Source organism: Aspergillus saccharolyticus (genome assembly GCF_003184585.1).
Source record: "Aspergillus saccharolyticus JOP 1030-1 unplaced genomic scaffold BP01scaffold_21, whole genome shotgun sequence".
NCBI lineage: Eukaryota > Fungi > Ascomycota > Eurotiomycetes > Eurotiales > Aspergillaceae > Aspergillus > Aspergillus saccharolyticus.
The window spans coordinates 166826-180136 of record NW_020290631.1 but is presented as its reverse complement, the minus strand read 5'-3'; the positions used below and the strand labels follow the sequence as shown (position 1 = coordinate 180136).

Sequence of the window (13311 nt, the reverse complement as noted above, 5' to 3'; positions counted from 1 at the left end):
GATGATATTACAACCCTGGTCGTTCGCTTCTTGCAACTTCTGGACTTGGGTCTGTTCCTTTCTTCGAGCAAATCCCGTCAGTCCAGTGATGTGCAAATCATCAAAGCCATCAGGGAAACCACCCCATTCCTCGGCGGTCTTGTTCACCCAATTTCTGGAAGTGGCCACCAGAGTTCTCACCTTGAATCTAGTCTGAATACTGATCTGTGGTTCCATGAGCTATCGGCACTTCAGGTGGGGGAGAACGCGGATAAGGGACTGATTTCTACCTTTAAGGGACGTAACACCCTCCGTCGTCTACTCGAACAATTCCACGCTCTCTGGAAAGTCAAACTGCGAGAGGACCAAGAGGAAGAAGCCCGTAAGAACGAACTGTATCATTACAAGGGGTCTTGGGAGGACGCGGAAGAAGTGGACGAGAACGAGTTGCGCCAGCTTTTCCCAACTTACGATGAAAATGCGGAAGAGGAGGGCAAGGTCTCCAGCCGTGTCGATCCCAAAGCAATCTCTGTTCGACTTGCCGCTTTGCATGCGAAGCTCTTCACCTCCTCGAACCAAGCGGATGTGTTATCGGCCTATGTCAAGCAATCATCCCTATTACTGGGCTCTTTGCGGTCGGAGAACAGCTCGGGCACCTTTGATGGTCAACCGAAGGAGCAGCTTTCCGGTATCCTTCTGCTGCTCGAAGATGCTCTGAAATCAGGCGAAGCCGCTTCAGGGAAGAATTACAATTTCTACGTGGACCCGAACATGACCGAAGCTAAGAAGCTTGTTGACCTGACCCTGTCGACTAAGGCTCGGTTTGCTCAAATTCAGAAGGCCTGGCCAGACCATGCAGTGCTCGCAGACGTGATCCAGTGCTGCCGGGAGATCCTTCAATTCAAGCACACTGAACCTGTCGCGAAATTCCTTACCAAGGTTGAAAAGCTTCACAGCCTTGTGTACGAGTGGCAGCTGGTTGCAAGCAAAGAATACTCCGCAGCTTCCCTGTATGACCAGATCACCAGCACTATCATTGGCTGGCGGCGACTTGAATTGACTACCTGGGCGAAGCTCCTGGATCTGGAGAACGACAAATGTACCCAAGATGTCAGCTCATGGTGGTTCATCACATACGAGGCCTTGATCCGCGCGCCTATCCAGATCGCTGAATCTGGTGAAATGGAACTGAAGGATCATATCCAAGAGGTTACTGCGACCCTGGAACAATTCTTCCGGTCCACCACTGTCGGACAGTACAGCGAACGTCTCCGACTCATCAAGAACTTCCAGTCCCTGCTGCTGCTCTACGTGGAAGACCTTCCGTCATTGAGTCAACTCACCTCTGCTCTCGAAAACTTCCTGCAGCGCTATAAACAGTTTGAACCTCCCGTGCTTAAATTGCTGGCAGAAAAGAGGCAAGCTCTGGAGAAGAATATCAAGGAGCAAATCCAGCTGGCCAGCTGGAAGGATACCAACATTGTCGCCCTCCGAGAAAGTGCTAAACGGTCACACGTCAAATTGTTCAAGCTGGTTCGCAAGTATAGGGAGGTCTTGGCCCAGCCGGCCCAACCGATCCTGGAACAAGACATGCCAGAGGACAACGAGGATACGACTGCTCCTCAAAAGGGCCTTGTTCTTCCCTCTTTTGTTTTCCCTGAAGCCTTGGCAATGTGCCAGACCGAGGAGAAGGCTTGGATCGACAGACCGCCTCGGTTCAAGAATCCCGATAACACAGCTAGCAGCATGGTGCAGGTGTATAGTTCCATTTCGAAGGAATTCGATGTGGCTGAGGACCTTGATAGCTTTGTCAAGTATGTCGTTGACAGCATTAAGGAGTTCAAGTCGCAGACTCCAAAGACCCTGACGGAAGAGAACAAGGATGACGTCCAGCATCTGAAGGTCCAGAAGCGTCGTTTCTATGCAGACACGTTGCATCGAATCTACGAAATGGGCGTCAAGCGTAACGTCAATACCAGTCTGCTAGAAGCACAGGCATCAGTCCCACAAGTCCTGGCCACGATTCCTGCGTTCGAAGCTGGCATCGCCGACGCTCAGTTGCTCAAGAAGGCAGACTCGTATTTCCACAGATTGCTGGATCTGCTTCCTCGTGTCCGCCTAGCGGCCCGCGACTACTCTGAAGATCTGAGCAATGTCGAGATTTCCAGAAGTTCGGGTTCTATCGAACACCTCCTGCACCTCGTTCGGAAGCAGAGAACCTCGATTTCTCCCGCACTCTCCAACCTGAAGTCGCTTGATTCAATGCTTTCCAAGGTTGCCAACCTCTGGACCGCTGATCCCTTGTCTATTTTCAAAGCCCACCCTGAGTTCTCGAATGGAAAAGATGACATCACAAGGGCTGTTGCATGGCTTGCTCCTATTATCGGCTTAGCTATCACTGTCGTGGGTCTTCACGCCAAATTCTCGGGCGTCAACTCTGCAAGCGTGATTGAGGGCCTGCAAGCTTGGAAGGACACGTTCGAACGCTTGAAGAACACATTGAGCCACCTTCCCGAACTGCCCGCCGGAGTGTCTTCTCGTGTACACAAGACCACCGTGGAAGAAGCTTGCACCGCCTTCACAAGGCTGAACTTTGACCTTGCGACGTGGACCAAAGAGCGCCCTGACCTGTCCTTCGTTCTGGGCCAGATCATCCCCTGGTCGAAGGTCAATGCTATCACCTACGTGTCCGATAACCATGATCTTACCTTCTCCATCGAGGAGTACGATGCAAGCCTCGTCGCCGCCGCCGATAAGATTCTCGTCAGCATCCAGAAATTGAATGAAATCCCGTCGCAAATCACCGCCCCTGGTGCGTTGTCCCGGAGCGATGACTTCTTCGTTCGAGCCCTCAGGGTCCTTCGTATTGCCGACATCTCGACCTCCTTTGAATCTGTCCTGGACAAGCTGCAGCACCTCCAAAGTCGCTCACCTTCTAGCCTCCCATTCGCTATCGCCTTGACGGCGACGCTGTTGCCGATCATGAACAAGTTCGCGCACATCTGCAGAGACGTGGTCGACCGTTACCTGACAGTGCATCAGGAGACATGTAAGATGTCCTACATTCTCGCCAAGTCGTTCACGCAGATCGCATCAGAGGGTTTCTGTAGCCCGTCCGAGCCGTCTACCGAGGAGAGCAAGTCTGGCCAGCTCGAGAGTGGCACTGGCCTCGGAGAGGGCGAGGGAGCCGAGGACATTAGCAAGGATGTAGGCGATGATGAAGATCTGACAGAACTCGCTCAGGAGGACAAGCAGAAGACCGATGAGGACATCGAGAACTCCGAAGATGCAGTCAACATGGATCAGGAAGAGATGCAAGGCGAAGAGGGCGAGCGAAAGGAAGGAGACGAGGAGGACGACAATGAAAGCGGGTCCGATGAAGAGGATGATATTGACGAAGAGGTTGGCGATGTTGATGATCTCGATGCATCGGCTGTCGACGAGAAGATGTGGGACGGCGAGCACGACGATCAACAGAAGGAGACTGAGACGCAGGAGGGCAAGGGAGCCGCCGAAAATGACGAGCAGACGGCCGCGCCTGATCAGCAACCCGGCCAGGAAGCCGAGAAGGGCGAGAGCAAAGAGGATGATGAGGAAGAGGAAGAGGAAGATGAGGAGGAGGGCGAAGAGGTCCCTGACGATGAAGGAGAAGCTGTTGGACGAGAGGACATGGATGTCACCGATCCGCATGCAAAGGAAGAAGAGGCGCTCGACCTTCCAGAGGAGATGCAGCTAGATGGAGAAGAGAAGGGCGATGACGAGCCGGAGGAAGATGACGGCCTTGATGATGATCTGATGGATAATGACCTCCCTCCTGCGGAGGAGGAGCAGCAAATGGAAGGTGATGGTGGTGTCGAAGACGAAACCATGGAACAAGATGGTGAGGAGCAGGAGATTGATCAGACCGAGGAGGCTGGTCCAGACGACGAGTTGGGCGATGCGGACGAAGCTGAGGGCAACGAGGAGGCGAACGAAGCCGGTGAGGAGGCGGAGGAAGAAGACAAGCAGGAAGATGATTTCCTCGCTCAACGCGATGAAAACGAGGCGGCCGGCGAGGAAGTCGCTCCTAGCGAAGCTGTCAATGGTGGACTGGGGTCCGAGCAAGATCAGAATCAGGAGAAAGGCTCGTCCGGTAACGCGCAACAGGAGAGTGGCTCGACCGATCCCTCTGACGAGAAGGAGCAGAAGACCGGCGCTGCGCAGGAAGGAGATGAGAATCAAAGGCACAAGGACGAAGGCGGCGCAAACGATAGCAATCCCGAGGATCCTCAGCTCCAAGCATTCAAGAAACTGGGCGATGTCCTCGAGCAGTGGCATCGCCGACAAAAAGAGATCCTGGATGCTTCTAAACAGGAAGAGGATGAGGCCGAGACTCGACTACCCGAGGACACTGATATGGCGGATGCCGACTTCGAGCATCTTGCCGATCAGGACGATGTGGCCGACACTCAGGCCCTTGGTCAAGCCAATGAAGAACAAGCCAAGGCCCTTGACCAGAACAAGGGTGTCGAGTCCGACGTTAAGCCCGATGAGAACAACGAACTCCTGCCAGATATCACCGACGATAACATCCAGGATCTCCCCGATAACCGACTAGAAGATGAGATGCAACTGGACCAGGGAGGCGTTCCCACCGAGTCACAGACAGCCGGTGCCTTCATCCCTGGGAACCTCCAGAACCAGGAGCGAGCCGATGGCCCCGCCGGCCAGGAGGCTGCCGACGAAGAACTGGATGAGGTTGACGCACACCTGGCTGCCATTCACCTATCCTCGACCCTTCCCCCGCTCACGCCACGGGACGAAGCCCAACGCCTCTGGTCGTACTACGAGTCGGCGACCACCGATCTCTCCCTGTCGCTTACGGAGCAGCTCCGTCTCATCCTTGCCCCGACGCTTGCCACCAAACTGCGCGGCGACTTCCGCACCGGCAAGCGCCTCAATATCAAGCGGATCATCCCGTACATCGCGTCGCAGTACAAGCGGGACAAGATCTGGATGCGGCGGTCGATCCCATCGAAGCGCAACTACCAGATCATGCTGGCGGTGGACGACAGCAAGTCCATGCTGGAGGGCGGCAGCGGGCAGCTGGCATTCGAGACGCTGGCGCTCGTGGCCAAGAGTCTCAGCATGCTCGAGGCGGGCGACCTGTGCGTCCTCGGCTTCGGCAGCGAGGATCACGTGCGGGTGGCGCACGAGTTCGGCAAGCCATTCTCGTCCGAGGCCGGCACCCAGGTCTTCCAGCACTTCAGCTACCAGCAGACGGGCACCAACGTGCGCAAGTTGATCGCCGACTCGATCGCCCTGTTCCGCGAGGCGCGCTGGAAGCAGTCCCCCGGCGGCGGCGGCGCCGACCTCTGGCAGCTCGAGCTGATCATCTCCGACGGCATCTGCGAGGACCACGACACCATTCGTCGCCTGGTGCGCCAGGCGCAGGAGGAGCGCATCATGATTGTCTTTATCATTGTCGACGCGGTCAAGGGCAGCTCCATCCTCGACCTCAGCCAGGCCAGCTTCGAGCCGGACCTGGAGAGCGGCTCCGGGGAGATGAAGCTGAAGATGAAGCGCTACCTCGAAGGATTTCCGTTCCCGTACTATTTGGTTGTGCGCGATGTGCGGGAGCTGCCCGCGGTCCTGGCGACGGCGTTGAAGCAGTGGTTCGCCGAGGTGGTGGATGTTTCTTCTTAGGGGTTGCTTGCATTTGAAAAAAGTTTGGAATTAGCATTTTGTTTTGTATATATTTGCTTCTAGTCTAAGAATAGATTTTCATACATCAAATAGTTCTGTCTATCTTACTTATAGAGACCTCTACATTCAGTCAAGATACAGCTTCCTGGCCTCCACTCACGAGCACGCAGGCTGTTGCAAAAGGGAGCGCACATCGTCGCCACCTTCACTACTAGACTTACAAGGGCTGACACGAAGATTCCGGGATCTGGGACGAAAACTCATATATCGAGAGTCAATCCACCTCCCATCAGTACGGCCGAAGGGAGTCCAACTACCACACAAAGAGGTATCTATCCACAGAAGAATCACCCAAAAGGGCTACCACCCATACTTCGACCCCGCCTCCTTCTTGTTCCGCCTGCCTGTGGCGAAACTCTCCTCGAGGGCGTCGCGCTGCGTGCTGGCGGCGCTGACCAACTGCTGCAGGGTGTGCTTGCCCGGGGCGATGGCGCGAACGGGGTTGTGCTGGGCGGCGGCGAGGTCGGTCTCGTGGGCCATCTGCTGGTTGGCGGCGTATTCCCGGTCCGTGTTGAAGTGCAGCACCCGGGCGGATGCGGCGGCCGCGGCGGAGGACGGGTCGGCAGCGGAGCGGCCGAAGAGTTGGCGGCGCTGGGCGCGGGTGAGGTTGAGGTCGTCGGCGATGGCGCTGAGGGAGTTGGTGCTGGTGGTGGTGGTGGTTGATGCAGTGGCGGGTATGGTTTCGGAGGCAGGGGCGGAGGCGGGGGCGGGTTCGGGACCGGCAGGTTCAGTGTCTTGGGACGTGGTGTAGACGAGGGGTTCGTAGGGGGTGGGTGCTGCTGGTGCTGGTGCTGGTGTCGGTGCTGGTGCTGTCGTCTCTGTGGACGAGGAGAGCGAAAACAGACTGATCTTGGGTTTGGCTGGTGCTGGTGCAGGTGCAGGTGCAGGCGCAGGTGCTGCAGCCGCACGACCGTCTCCTTCTACTACCTCTTGATTATTTTTCTTAGCAGGACCACCACCATCATAAACAGCAATCGGACCACCCTTCCTCTTCCCTTTCCCCTGCGTCCCCCTGCCAACAGACAGAGGCTTAAACATCATCGGATTCCCCTTCAACTTGACCTCCGGCGGCGCATTCCCCTTGTCCTTCCCTTCTCCTCCATCACCACCACCACCATCACCCCCAAGCCCATCATCCCCTATATCCCCCCTCAAGCTCCCTGCCTTCGGAATCGTCTCATCCCCCGCCTCCATCCCCCCCAACCGCCCGAACGCCATCTCACTCCGCATCTCCGCATCCGCCTGCCGATCAAAGCCCGGCGTCGCGCCCGTCTTCAGACTAAACACCTTCCGAGTCGACCCCGTGGCTGTCGGTTTCGGGGCTGTGGCCGGTTTCTTGGGGGCGGGGAGAAGCGCATTGAAGCCGGAGAATGCGCCGCCGCCGCCGCTCCCACTCCCGCCAATACGGGGCTTTTTGCGCGCGGGCCCGTCGTTGTTATTCTCATTGTCGGGTTTGTGATCGGGGAGAGCGACGCGGATTTTGCGGGGGTTTGAGCGGTCGATTTGAAAGGTTGTTGTTGTTGACGATGTTGTTGAATTCGAGGGCGGAGGTGCGGGTGCTGGTGTCGTGGTGGTGGCTGTGGCTGTGGATGCGGTGGGTTTTGTGGAAATGGGAGTTTCAGCTTCGGAGTCTGAGCCCTCTGAGTCGGAGTAGGCGACAAGCGCCATTGTTGAAGATCTTTGTTTCGCTGGACTGGTGATTGGGGTGGAGGGAGGGGAGGTGAAGAGTGGCGGAGGTTCGGTTGATGTCGAAGGGAAACAGATAACTAAGTCAACTTATGCGGAGTTACCTCAGCTGCTTCGCTCGATGCACCCGCAGATTCGATAAGCTGATCAACATCAATTATATTCGAATCAGTATACACCATAAACTAATCAGCGATACTACGATAGACCATATCTCATATACTCCGTATGCTTTGTGAACTACACATCCACAGAAGAATCTCAGGTGGTTGACCGTCAGCCTGACGCACTTTCCTTCTGATTCCCAGTCACGTGATCTAACACTGGACGCAGAGTGTGAATCAAGCTCTGATTAGTTTGGAGTACTCCCCATCCATCACAAGATCAGAGAAGACACATCATCACCGAGGTTGCAGGCTATGTCGGCCAGCTCCGGAGCTTGAAACCCCCGCATAAAGGAGTCGTGGGATCAACGAATCTCCAAGCATGTGTTGAATCCATCGTGTCGGGCCGTCGACTTTGGGTCCATTCAACGATCATCCAGACTTCCACTCCTTTCATCGGAGACGATATTGAGAACTGCACCCAAGTGTTTGGCCAAGAAGTCACTGCTTGTCACTCGCGTCATTACCGAAGCTGTTTCATCCTCGCTGACCTCTGTCCTCAAAATGTTGTTGCGAACAATGGGACGGATAGACAATCGCTGCAGTCATTGATTGGCAAATTCGGTGACTGATATCCAGAATCTTGGGAGAATCCCAAAGCATACTCGGTGAGATCGAGATGCCGGATTGGTACGGAGGCTTGGGATTGGCGAACTATGATGATGAGCTGAGAGCCGAACGAGCGCTCTGGAGACAATGCGATCAACCAGGACTTCCACTTTAGCAGCGATTATCGGTTACTATGATATCATGTTACAGCCTGCCTCAGAACCAAAGTTTGAGGTAAGTTCGCTGCAGTGAGGTAATAAAGTCGAAGGCAATGGTACACTACCTTGGTCGGCTCGTGGATTTGTTAATATTTGCCGCAGAGTCAGGACTCATCGTACGCTAATCAGCAAAAGCAAGTGAATCAGGCATGAACCGATCAATGTCAGATTGCTCCCCTAAGCCTTTCTGCTGCAACTTTGGGATCGCAGGGCCTTGTTTGTCCAGCGGACACAGTTTCTCCGGTAAAACCCCTTGTCTGGGAAGGGGAATTGATTCGAGATGCGTCTGTATCTTCGCGTGGGCAAGTTCGTTTGGAACCTTGCCAATCATACCTTGGCTATACTTCCAAGAAGATGGCTAGTCAGCATTGAATCGACGTTCGGCCTCACTCGGAAAAACCAGTTTCGTTCTGGATTGTGATCAACTCTGGTGACAGGGTCTGGATGGGCCCCATCGGTTACATCGTAAGAATAGCAACTTCGCGCTGCGGATGTCTTCGGTGAAGTGAAGATGCCCCAGTGGTAGGCAGCATAGCCAAGTCGTTGTCTACTAATTCTCTTCAAGGGAGAGTCCATCCCGATAATGCAAGGTGTTGAACACCTGAAGGCACATGTCAAGAAGCGAGTCAAACGGATCGCCATCCTTACCTACCAGAGAAGATATTCGTAGAGTATGTTCCCTCGTCTCGGTTGGATGAAATACTTGACCAAGCCTTCTGATGTGGTCAGTGAGAAGAAAAGAAGCTGTGCGGAGAAGGCATTCAGAGAAGAGTGTGGGATCCATTGGACGAGGGATCACAAGATACCTCTTAAGAGCTAGCATCTACGTAGTTACAAACAAAGCAAGAATTTATTCACTTGGTATGCGACTCTTATCATAGCGTAGGGGGACAAATAGTAGGTTTTTCTCCAGGGGATCAGCACGGAGGGGGTCAGAGCTGCTCAGACCATACTCTGACCCCCTCGAATTGCATTAGTTCTTGATTCATTCAAGCTTTTCTAAATCCTCTTAGAGCTTTTTAGTACATATTAGCAATATTAGGGGTTTTAAAGCTGAAGATTCTTTATATTAGGATTCTGTACTAACAGAGACTAGTATCTTTCGGGATTACTTTATTTTGAAGTCTTTGGGGTAATTTCAATTTTTCCCTCGAAGCTAAAAGTATAGATATCTAGATAAGTAAGGATATAATGCTTAGGAGGGTTGAATTACTGCCCGACCCTTCGAAGCTGATAGCCCGTGATGGAGGAAGAGAGAAGCTGTTGACACCTGGGGGTTCAGGCTGCAATATTTGGCAGTGTATCGAGGACGGTTGCTTGCTCGGGGTGGTGCTGCGGCGGGTTTGGGATTCGAAGGGTGATTCTTCCCGCCAAATGCTGTTCCTGATATCTTTTACTCTTTACTTGGGTCAGAAGCATTTGACAGCAGGCTCTTGATGAGCTATTTCAGTCAAAATCTAGTCTGGTGTGGTTGAGGTTGAGTAGTAGACTCAATGTCGACTTTTCGATGTGACATCATGTCCGATAAGATAACAGCCGCTGCTCTAAGTTAGCCCTAAGTTCTGGACGGAGTGCCGATATCGATCACTGCAATTTCGCATTCAAGAGTGAGTTCAGAGTTATTGACTTGACTACCTAGGCTAGCTGTGAATGCTGGGATTATTTTGACTTATAATGACAGCTAGTTTTGTGAATGCCGTACACGGACCGCCCGGCCAGCCAGCAGCTGACCGGAGCCTCTAATACAGACTCATATTTCCGCGAGCACAAGAAACAGTTCATAGTCATAGTACTATCGAATATGTATGTGCGTAACTGTAACCCGTACTCGGAGCTCCGCTGGGTCTGCCCGGGGACTGCTGCAAATTGCATTCTACCAAGTCCTGAGTAGCTGACTCACTGAACATGTTCGACGTGAAGTTAGAGAATACGAGGAATGCTGTCTTTCTTGAAGATCCCGTCCAATTATATGCAGACATGATCTGTGAACCACGGGCTTGCTCTTGACATATTTTGTGGCAGGTATGCCAGATACCCAAGGGACAATGTATTTCTGCCACGCATGTCGCTAAACAGACCCTGATCCCATGATATGCTTACACTTCCGAATCGAGTCAGTGGCTGCGAAGACTCTTCAGCTCTCACCGCTCTCACACACACAGATTAGTCTACTGGAACCAGTCATTGTCACTCAGCACCGTATCGTGTGTCTGATCCCCACGGCAGAGCTGCCCCGAGCGTGACACGCAGCGATGTGTCATAACGCGGAGGTTTGACAATGGGGAAAGCAGCAGACATACCCGAGATGACGGGACCCAAGCCGGAGTTACGAAGCAGTTTCTGTAGCCCATTAACAGTTTTTGTTAGTATACAATGTGACAGTTACGGGTTCCAGGGGCATAGAAGCGAAAGAGGCTGGAAGAATGAGCAGTTCAATCCCGATTTGCGACCTTGCAATGAACCAGAACAATCATACAGCATCATTATGCAAAACAAAGCCACAGAAGCCGTGCTCAGCATCATTGGTCTAGTGGTAGAATTCATCGTTGCCATCGATGAGGCCCGTGTTCGATTCACGGATGATGCACTGACTTTCTCTTTTTGCAGCCCTCGCAACCGCTTGCTCACCGAGAGCACTCCCTAGTAGCTGGTGGGGCCCTCCTGTATGGAGTACTTCATGCCCTATCTCAGACAAGCTTACGCCGTAACAGCCTCAAAATCCATAACCCCAGCACCTACTATCTGTCGCCTACACATACACAGCCAACATGCTTGCGACAAACTGTATACAGGAAACATTTACACAACCTCTCCAAAGCAGATGTTGCTTTTGTGACAAGCCCACACGTTGAAATCTCGCAAATGACCGTATTAATCCCGCAACTCGTAGCCAGAGCTTCAGTCTGTCCGAGCATCGAGATGTACCTCGCAGCTCAGCTCAGTGACACCACCCTTAACGGACAGATGACGGGGCCTGCTTGCTGAGACTGCCTCCAGCTCTTTCTTTCAGTTTCACTCCATCTCCACACCGCTTCACCGCAATCCAGCCTATGCTGGGGTTCACTTGCATCTAGCTAGAGCAAGTCAAACGCAACGGTGTGGCGGAGATGGCCCGCCTACCACTGTCTTTAGGGCCACAAGCTCTTTGCACTGAGGATAGAATCCCGTAACCGGATTTCATTCCCCAAAAGTGAGGAGTTTGACGTGGCGGGACACATCTCTTTCGCCTAGATGGTTGCGGCTCAAGGTGTAAACAAAGTGAGCATAGCTGACGTAGCCTGCCACACCAGAAAGATGGGTATCATTGAGTCTGAAGGCGCTTCAAAGACAGACAAGGGGGGGAATGGTGAGATTGATTGTGAAGATGATGGTGGTGATGATAGTGATGAATGATGGAGTTAGTATACTTGTGTTGTTGTAGTGGCATCCGAGGGGGTTTCCCGAGCCGTGCCTAAGATGCATTAATCAGTTGATTAGTCACCAGTACCTCCAATCTGGAGAAATATTACTACTTCTTCGTAAGCTCCATCGCTTCAATCAACATCTACTACGGAGTACCAACCCACTTCTACATTCTAGCTTCACATCGTCACAATCCGCATCCCTTTCAAGGCTACCACAAACTTACGACAAGAACCTTCTATACCCATCAACTTCACCAGCCCCGGCCTTTTTTTTTCCCTTCAGTAACTCCTCACCCCAAAGATGCCGCGAACATACTACACCTGAGCTCCATCATCCCACCCATCTTCACCATACTATCGCAGCAACTCAACCGCACCTCACAATGACCGAACGACCACACACCACAACCTCACCCCCTCCCCCGCCCTCTACCTCCCCCTCGAAACAACCTCGACCCCCCTCCTCACCCCCCTCCCCAAACCACGACGACTCCTCGGCCCCCCCGCGCCGCAAACGATTCCGCTTCAAATCCCCCCACCGTTCATCCAGTCACAAGCCCAGCCAGCGAGACAAACACAAACCCCAAGACAAAGAATCCCGCCACCGTGCTCACCGTGCTCACCGTGCTCACCGTGCTCACCGTGCTCACCGTGCTCACCGTGCTCACCGCGCCCACCGCACCACCCACCCACCACAACAACAAGAAGAACCGACCTCCCTCGACCCAGACACCGCCTTCCGGGAATCCCTCTTCGACGCCCTCGGCGACGACGAAGGCGCCAACTACTGGGAATCCGTCTACGGACAACCGATCCACACGTACGCCATCCCCTCGATCCCGAAGGGACCCGGGGGCGAGCTGGAGCAGATGGACGAGGAGGAGTACGCGGCGTACGTGCGGAGTCGGATGTGGGAGCGGACGCGCGAGGGGATGTTGTTTGCGCAGGAGAAGTTGCGGGCGGAGCGGGAGGCGCAGCGACAGGCGGACGCGAAGCGGGCGCGGCGGGCGTTTGCGGCAGATGAACGGCGGGCGTTTGAGGCGGCTATGGAGGAGAGTTTGCGGCGCGGGCGGGCGCGGAAGGTCGCGAAGCAGGAGTGGAGGGAGGTTTGGGGCAGGTATGTGGAGGGGTGGGGGGTTTTGGATCGGGAGGTTGCGACTGCGAAGGCGCAAGCCAACACAGAAGACAGGGAGAGGGAGAGGGAGAGGGCAGAATCTCCGGGAGAAAGACGGCAGAGCTTTCGCAATCTTGTCTTCTGGCCCGTCGAATCGGGGAAACGAAGGGATGTCAATAAGGAGAATGTGGAGGAGTTTATGCGCCGGTGTCCCGAGTACACGGCTAGCCCGTCCACGGCGACCTTGTTGGCAGTGCTCAAGGCGGAGCGCGTTCGGTGGCATCCGGATAAGATCCAGCATCGCTATGGGGTGCTCGGGATTGAGGAGGCGGTGCTGCGCTCGGTCACTGAGGTGTTTCAGATTATCGATCACATGTGGAATGAGCTGAGGGCACAGAGCTGAGATGAAGTCCTGCTGGCGGGATAACCGAAGTGGAGTTGGTGTCCTCAAT

The 13311-nt window shown here is 54.0% G+C and overlaps 3 protein-coding genes and 1 non-coding gene across 4 annotated transcripts; 2 read left to right on the top strand and 2 right to left on the bottom strand.

Annotated features, from left to right (window-relative positions):
- Nucleotides 1-5723: 5723 nt before the first annotated feature.
- BP01DRAFT_424293 (PRCC domain-containing protein) lies at nt 5724-7467 on the bottom strand (the record flags this gene model as incomplete). The annotated part of the gene is made up of 3 exons (XM_025579688.1): nt 6038-7467; nt 5886-5977; nt 5724-5728 (listed from the first exon to the last, which is right to left on the bottom strand). The coding sequence occupies exons 1-3, from the start codon at nt 7390-7392 to the stop codon at nt 5724-5726; spliced, it is 1452 nt and encodes a 483-aa protein (XP_025430219.1). The 5' UTR covers nt 7393-7467.
- A 995-nt stretch (nt 7468-8462) lies between these two features.
- BP01DRAFT_343035 (uncharacterized protein) lies at nt 8463-8917 on the bottom strand (the record flags this gene model as incomplete). Its single annotated transcript, XM_025573502.1, is given in 2 exon segments — nt 8463-8674; nt 8686-8917. 2 exon segments carry the CDS (start codon nt 8915-8917, stop codon nt 8463-8465), a joined length of 444 nt encoding a protein of 147 aa, XP_025430218.1.
- Nucleotides 8918-10857: 1940 nt separating this feature from the next.
- On the top strand, nt 10858-10928 carry BP01DRAFT_t198. Its single transcript has one exon. It is a non-coding gene; the product is annotated as a tRNA-Gly (tRNA).
- A 972-nt stretch (nt 10929-11900) lies between these two features.
- Nucleotides 11901-13262, top strand: BP01DRAFT_343032 (uncharacterized protein; the record flags this gene model as incomplete). The annotated part of the gene is made up of 2 exons (XM_025573501.1): nt 11901-12866; nt 12912-13262. The coding sequence occupies exons 1-2, from the start codon at nt 12129-12131 to the stop codon at nt 13260-13262; spliced, it is 1089 nt and encodes a 362-aa protein (XP_025430217.1). The 5' UTR covers nt 11901-12128.
- Between the last annotated feature and the right edge of the window lie 49 nt (nt 13263-13311).